This window comes from Oryza sativa, chromosome 2 (genome assembly GCF_034140825.1).
Source record: "Oryza sativa Japonica Group chromosome 2, ASM3414082v1".
In the NCBI taxonomy this organism is placed as follows: Eukaryota; Viridiplantae; Streptophyta; class Magnoliopsida; order Poales; family Poaceae; genus Oryza; species Oryza sativa.
Genome location: NC_089036.1, coordinates 5,383,109 through 5,391,128, shown reverse-complemented (window position 1 = coordinate 5,391,128; position 8,020 = coordinate 5,383,109). Strand labels below are relative to the sequence as shown.

At 40.5% G+C, this 8,020-nt stretch overlaps 1 protein-coding gene across 1 annotated transcript; it reads left to right on the top strand.

Annotated features, from left to right (window-relative positions):
* Positions 1–368: 368 nt before the first annotated feature.
* On the top strand, positions 369–7,471 carry LOC4328615 (outer envelope protein 80, chloroplastic-like). Its single transcript, NM_001409388.1, has 16 exons — positions 369–1,000; positions 1,105–1,198; positions 1,706–1,788; positions 2,259–2,356; positions 2,471–2,540; positions 3,125–3,218; positions 3,307–3,388; positions 3,592–3,627; positions 3,941–4,094; positions 4,189–4,332; positions 5,300–5,370; positions 5,500–5,578; positions 5,663–5,778; positions 5,913–6,060; positions 6,552–6,621; positions 6,930–7,471. The coding sequence occupies exons 1-16, from the start codon at positions 497–499 to the stop codon at positions 7,082–7,084; spliced, it is 1,998 nt and encodes a 665-aa protein (NP_001396317.1). The 5' UTR covers positions 369–496; the 3' UTR covers positions 7,085–7,471.
* Positions 7,472–8,020: the final 549 nt, after the last annotated feature.

Genomic DNA, 8,020 nt, shown 5'->3' with positions numbered 1-8,020 from the left:
CCCACTCTGCTAATGACGGATTAATTAGGCACAAAAGATTCGTCTCGCGGTTTCCAGGCGAGTTATAAAATTAAAATTTTCATTCGTGTCTAAAAACCCTTTTCGATATCTTCTCAAACATCTGATGTGACACGCAGAAATTTTCTTTTCACGAACTAAACAATGACCTTATTCCCCACGTGGATCATGGCGTGACAGCGTGAGAGGGTACTTCTCATCTCTACCTCTAATACTCGCCGTTGGATGTAATCCCCGAAACCATCCAACGGATCAGATCCACGTATCCGCCATCAGAACGAAATTCGAGACGATCCGACGGCCCTCATCATCCGAGAGGAGGACGAGAGGCCAACGCGGATGACGTCACCACCATTCCCTTCTCCCTCTTCCGCCGCCGCCTCCTCCTCCTCCGCATCGCCCATGGCGGGGGAAACCCTCTCCTCGTCGCCGCGGAAACCCTAAACCCTAGCTCGATTCCAGCGCCGCCGCCGCCGCCATGGGGACGCGCCGAGACGTGCGCTTCGTCTCCTCCGGTGTGAAGCTCCCCTGCGCCGACGCGGCTCCGGCGCCAGCGCCAGCGCCGACGCTGCTCTCCGCGGCGCTCCCGTTCGCGCGCATCGGCCGCGCCATCGATGGCGTGGTGCGCCACGTGGCCAGGTCGCTGCCCAGGCTACCCGTGGCGAGGGCCGAGACGGGGGCGGGGGCGGCGGCGGCGCCCATCGCGCTGCCGCGGAGGCAGAAGGACGGCGGAGGGGGTGGAGGGGGAGAGGAGCGGGTGCTGATCAGCGAGGTGGCGGTGAGGGGGAAGGACGGGGAGCCCCTGGAGCGGCCCGAGCTGGAGGCGGCCGCGGCGGCGGCGCTCCGGGCGTGCCGCCCCAACGCGGCGCTCACGGTGCGGGAGGTGCAGGAGGACGTGCACCGCGTCGTCGAGAGCGGCCTCTTCCGCTCCTGCATGCCCGTCGCCGTCGACACCCGTGACGGCATTCGTCTCGTCTTTGAGGTCAGGATTATTATTATTATTATTATTATTATTTGCTCGTTCCCCATTTTCTCTTCGTCAGCTAACCTTGGAACTGATTATTGCACATTTTGGGCTTGGTTTAGGTGGAGCCGAACCAGGACTTCCATGGGTTGGTCTGTGAGGGTGCCAACATGCTGCCATCTAAGTTCCTAGAGGACGCATTTCATGATCGCCATGGTAAGAACTTGTCCACCTTCATTCTCGGTAGCCTGCTGTGGTGGATGAAGTGAAATGTGGTATAGATTATCATAATTGAGGATATGTGCCTGTCAGGGTAAAAAGCTACATTTGTTTCATTTACTCATACATCATATCAAAAGCTTAAAGCAATGCAAATCGTTGTTCTCCTATTGTAAAATCTGGGTAAAGAGCCATCAAAGTATAGCGGTGGTCAGTATCCTATATCTTTGACATAGCGTATGCATTTGTCTAGAATGAATTTGGGTATTGAATTCCAGAACTCCACTGGATTAAAATGTGCTGCTTTGCAGCTCTTATTGTTGGTTCATTTTGACCCTATAGACAAAAATGCTTTTCTACATCCTACGAAATCTCATAGTTGTACCATTTCTCTATGGAGAAAGAATGCGCAATTCATTTCCTCTTTGTAATCCTAATGTACCTTTTCTAGCTTGTCGCATTTTCTTTTGAGACCTACTTGAGTTTTCATATTACACTATGCAGGGAAAATAATCAATATAAGACATTTGGATCAAGTGATCAAGTCTGTTAATGGATGGTATCAGGAACGTGGTCTAACTGGCTTGGTAAGTGGCAAATCAGTGAATATAAAACTCATCTTCTACTTTTGTATGCTATTTGGTTCTATATCACATTTTGTTTAAGAGGTTTGAGCATTGCTGTAATCAGGCTTCTGGTGCCCATTTGATTTACAGTACATTCTTTGTAACTACAAACTTTTAGATGCATACAACAACAGCAGTCGATTTGTTGCTATCCAGATTGTCTAACCTGCACTATTTGCATATATATTGCTGATGTCAAATAGGTGGGCATACACCATGGTAATCCTCTGTTATTTGTTAAATTCTTAGTCCTAACAGGATTAGAAATATGATGTGTGGTTAATGCTGAAGTTAGCAACCTATCGATAAGTTGAGCTCTGGCATTCATTATTGTAGGGCAAAACACATCAGACTTTTACAGTTTTAACAAGAAAAACAAGGTATTTTGTTTACTACTGATAAATCAATAAAGCCCCTTGATTTGGTATCAGGTTTCATATGCTGAGATTCTTTCTGGAGGAATTCTGAGGCTACAAGTTTCTGAAGCTGAGGTTAATAATATCAATATTCGCTTTCTGGATAGAAGAACGTGAGAACCATAGCCTGATTTATTGAGATTCGCTTCACTTGTTACTGTTTTATTTCTATGCGATATTCTGATCTTTCTTATCTTCCACCTCTTTCTATTTCTCTCCATCACCAGTGGTGAACCAACTGTTGGGAAGACGCAACCAGAGACAATACTCCGTCACCTTACCACCAAGAAGGGTCAGGTCAGATCATTGAAATCACTTTTCTCCATTTGTGTTTACCTACTTTAGGAACACTATTCCACTACAATGATATTTACAAATTTCACATCAGTTGTGTTCTCAATGTAGAAGTTTTCTTGTGATATGATTTTAAGAACTAGTTCCATTTCATACCTACTTTAAAAGCACTATGTCACTGTTGATGATATTCACAAATATTCATATCAGTTATATCTAGAACATACGAGTTTTCATGAGATATGACTTCAAGAACCATTTCCATTTCATACTGAACTGTGCACTAGGCATTGAAGCATTGCTTTGGTGTGCTTCTGAAATTGCAATGCAAATGCCATAATTACAAAACTTAATTTTTATACCGATGTTAGAGTGTACTCATTAAATTCTTTGAACATTTATGTATAATATTTGCCTATACATATAATTTTGCACAAATTCTGTATTCTGCAAAAAAAAGGAAAGAAAGAAAGAAAGGGGTAGTCATGCAATCTGAAGCAGAAGTATTTTGCTAATGAAAATACAGACTAATTCTCTGATAAGAGTGATACTGTATTATCTGTCTAAACTTGTGATGATGAAAATAGGCTTACAATAGAGCACAAGTGAAAAGGGATGTTGAAACAATCCTTACTATGGGAATCATGGAGGATGTTACTATAATTCCACAGCCAGTTGGAGGTAATGTTAATTTGTTAGTTCAGTCTGTTTCGGAAAGCTGGTATTTGCACTTATTAGCACATGTTTTCTTACTTATGATCTTCTGCAGATTCTAATAAAGTTGATCTTGTCATGAATCTTGTTGAACGACCTTCGGGTGGTTTTTCTGCTGGTGGTGGCATTTCAAGTGGGTGAGTACAAGGCTTGCTGAGCGAACTTAATTGAATGAAATATCAAATCTTTGCTTTCATAAAAATAATTTCCTTATCCATAAGGTTCTGATAATGTTAAACTTACTGTACCTCAAAGACCATATGCAAAATATATGCAAATTTGCATCCAAATGTTGTTTTAACATCTATTTTATCATGATGGCATGCTGTGTTTTCTGCAGGATAACAAATGGACCACTTTCTGGGCTTATTGGCAGGTTGGTAGATTCTTCCACTCTTTTTATTTTTATGCCTTCGGCTATTCTGATTTTGTTTATCGTACTGTTCTTACCACATGCCAATATGATCTTGTTTCTGCTGGAAGACCAGAATATAGCTGTTTTTTCTATGCAACAATGTTGGGATTGTTGTTTGTTAGAAACCAGACTTCTTAAACTTCTAGGAAGCATCCTGGATTATCAGCTGTGAAGAATTAGATATTGCTTCAAATGTATCAGTTAATATCCTTACAGAAGTTGTCCTCAAACTGGAGTTGCACATCTAATTCTTGTCTCGCACTGGAATAAACAGTTTTGCATATTCTCATCGAAATGTTTTTGGGAGGAACAAGAAGCTGAATCTCTCACTGGAGAGGGGGCAAATAGATTCTATATTTCGATTAAACTATACTGATCCTTGGATTGATGGTGACAATAAGAGGACCTCCAGAACTATCATGGTTCAGGTAATTATGATTAAGACAATTCCGTCTTCAACGCTCCATAGTTACTTATGGCTGACAATCATCGTTATGTTCTTATAATTATTTTCTTTGCCAGAACTCTAGGACTCCCGGAACACTTATCCATGGTGGGGACCATCCTGACCATGGGCCCATTACAATTGGACGAGTTACTGCTGGCATTGAATACAGTCGACCATTCAGACCTAAATGGAGTGGCACACTTGGATTAATATTTCAGGTACAACTAGTGAATGAAGTCGCATGTTCGCGCGACTATAACCTTCCTATCTATTAACCGTTATTGTAATTAACAATAATTTTTCCACCATTCAGTTAAATCAATAATTAGATGTTAATTTCTTTTCTATATATTGTTTTGATTGCTGCTGACTGATTTACAGTGTTATATGTAGAATATTTTTTCCCTCTTCTAAAATTATTTAATTGGTCATCTAGTCTAAGGACCGTTTGGGTTGATTTGCCAAGCCAAGCCAGCCCTAGACCTGTTTGGGAGGCCAACATGAGATTACAATGAGAGGCAATGAGTGGCTCAAACTCTTCCTTCTCTGTGTATTTTACCACTTCTAGAAGATTCCTCGTTTCAATGGCTAGGATTTTTCCTTGCTATTTTGTCATTTTGTGAATCCAACGGCCATTTTTTGACAGATGATGTGGCTAATTCTGGTTGCTTTTTGAGTTTTACTTTTCACATAGAATAGATTTGCCATAGTAATCAAGTAGCCCTTTCTCCGTACTTATTGGCCATGAGAGAAGACCCAGACTAGACAATCTTGTGACATTAATACTACCTTAGGTTAAAGGATAAAAAAGGATACTCTACCCCCGTTCTTAAATATAGATGACGTCGTCAAACCTCAATATCTTAAATCATTAATATATGCTAAAATATTATGATTTATTAATTATAAAAATAGCACCAATAGATTTATCATGAAAATTCCTTTCATGCAGTTATGTTTTTAATATTGTTTGTAAATACATAATTAGAAGAAGTAATAATGGTACATGTCCATATCCAAAGCATCAAGCAAAAAAGAAGAGATGTAGTACATGAGCACAGTTTGTACCGCCAGTAATGGTGTAACCGTGTAAGAAGCAAGTGACTAAGTTTGTTGATTTGGTTCCTGCTATAAATCTGTCCCTTTGGGGACCTTCATTCTACTGATTACTGACACTCTATGCAGCATGCTGGTGCTCGTGATGACAAAGGCAATCCTATCATCAGAGATTTCTATAACAGCCAATTAACTGCCAGGTCTTGGATCTCGATGCTTCATTTACCTTAACTTTGCGCCATAAATAATTTTATGTTCAATCTACCATGAATTCAATTGTCAAATCATGTTAACATATGGAATCTGATGTTCTTGTCATGACAATGCAGCGGAAATGCTTATGATGATACACTACTAGCTAAGCTTGAAAGTGTCTACACAGACTCTGGAGATCGTAGCTCAACAATGGTTAGCATTTTTCCTACTCCACTGCTTATTTTCTAATTTTTGTTGTCAAAATCTCTTATCACCTACTGTTCTTACTGCTTCCAGTTCGTTTTCAACATTGAGCAAGGTCTTCCTATTCTTCCTGAGTGGCTCAGTTTTAACAGAGTGACAGCGCGTTTGAGGCAGGGCTATGAAATTGGCCCTGCTCGACTTCTTCTAAGGTATGTTTTAGTGCATATCATATGCCATGTATGGATCTTGGAACATAAATATGAGTTTGCCCTAAAGGTTTCCAGTAGCAAATTGCCCAGGTTGTATTACTCATTCCATAAATCACTCTTTCTATGTGCTGTAGTGCTTCTGGAGGTCATGTAGAGGGAAACTTTTCGCCTCATGAAGCATTTGCAATTGGTGGGACAAATAGTGTAAGAGGATATGAAGAAGGTGCTGTTGGTTCTGGCCGCTCATATGCTGTTGGTAGTGGAGAAGTCTCTTGCCGCATGGTAGGCTTTGTCACTTTTTATGGAATGTTCTGTCTTTAGTAGAAGGGGCTTAACCTGAATCATCAGTACAGTAAAATATATACTTACATACACAACTACTTGTTTTCCCCCATAAATACCTAGTTGATAACATGGATATGCATACATAAAAGAAAACTAAAAATAGTAGTATTTGAGATTAAAATTATTTTGCAACTTAAGATGAAGTTATATTTGTTGGACTGGATGTATTTAAGAATATAGTTAACTTGGTGAGGACACTATGTGATGCACAGAATGGCAAATAGTTGTATCTATACCAAATATTTCATGAGTTGTATCACTCTAATAATATTTTTTTCCTTTGCTTTAGACGGGTATGGTGAAGAGTATATTAATTTCTATACGAAAATTGTTCTGTCATGATGACAAGTGCATATTATGACCTGATGCATGATGGTCAAACTTCTATTCATCATCTTGATTACTTACAGTGCTTTTTCTGTGTGTAGTTTGGGCCATTGGAAGGTGTGGTGTTTGGTGACTATGGTAGTGATCTTAGTTCTGGTCCCAAAGTTCCTGGTAAGCCATGTTCTGCTCGCATTTTACATGTTCGGAAGTTTTGTGGTCCACTTGTGTACCTGTTGGTCCTAAAGCAGCACAGTCCTGTCGACTAGTAGTCAGTAGATGTTCTCTACTTTGTTAAGCCTTGTATAGGTGTGAAAATAAAAACAATCCTTATAATTGGGAAAGTTAATGTCTTTTGCATTTATTAATGAGGTTTAGTGCCCTGAAACAATTTTGACATGGTTCCATATTTACAGTGATAGCATCTCTTTTATGCTAAACCCAAATCTCATTTAGGCCACCTTTGGTTATTGGTTGTTTAGGTGACCCAGCCGGAGCTCGTGGGAAGCCAGGAAGTGGTTACGGTTACGGTGTTGGCGTCCGTGTGGACTCCCCACTGGGACCTTTGCGTCTTGAGTATGCTTTCAATGATAAACAAGCAAGGCGATTTCATTTTGGGGTTGGCTACAGAAATTAACCAGAGTATCATTGTGTTTGTCGGCGTGATCCTTCATTTGATTAGCTGCTGTTAGGAGATAGTACCATTACTTCCATTTCTTTGCGGTATCAATATGTGAAAGCCTTTTGCAAAGCAAATTTTGTCTGTCCCAATTCCCTTATTGTAACATATTTGTACATTTTTTTCAATCCTCCCTCTTCTCATGTAGATGTTCTTGAAACTGAGGAGAAAATGATCCCACCAGGTAATTACTCATGACTTATGGTTGGGTGAAGTTCCCTGGGATAATTTAAACAAGTTTTGTCGTTGTCGTAGGACAAAATTTTGGATTTGTATCAATGTCACCATTTGTATTGTAATGTTAGCTGGAGAAATCTGAGCCTCTGCTATTCAGCTTAAACAAAAGCTATCATAATCTGTCTGATGACATTGCAAGTTCGCTCCAAACAAAAGCTGCCACTTTGAGTCTGTCCAGGACCAAAGCCACGTCCGCACGCATGGGCCTGTATTATGTGTCATGAGAAGTTGCAGCATGCATCGGATTTCCTCAGATCTCAAGATGAATGAAAGCTTCCCAAACCAATAAAAAGCTGGACTGAAGAGCACTCACGGAATCTTCCATCCATGCAATGGGGACATGCTAGCAGGTACGCACAATCAGTGTCTCATCCTGTCATTTTCCAGCTACAAGTTATCCTTTTATCTTAAGATATACTCAATACAATTTCCCGAGCTGAAAATTTCAAGAAAATAATTTTCTCTCTTGCTGTCTTTGGTAATTTTCATTCTTCTTACAGCTACAACTTACAATGTTGATAAAAGTTCAAAAGATTGTTTGCCTTCAAAGAAACATCTGTGCTGTTTTGGGTTCAGGACTTGGTTATTGCTACTCTGCTTCATGCCATCCATGTGCTACTGCAAAATGCTACCAGTGTATTAGCATCTCGATACATG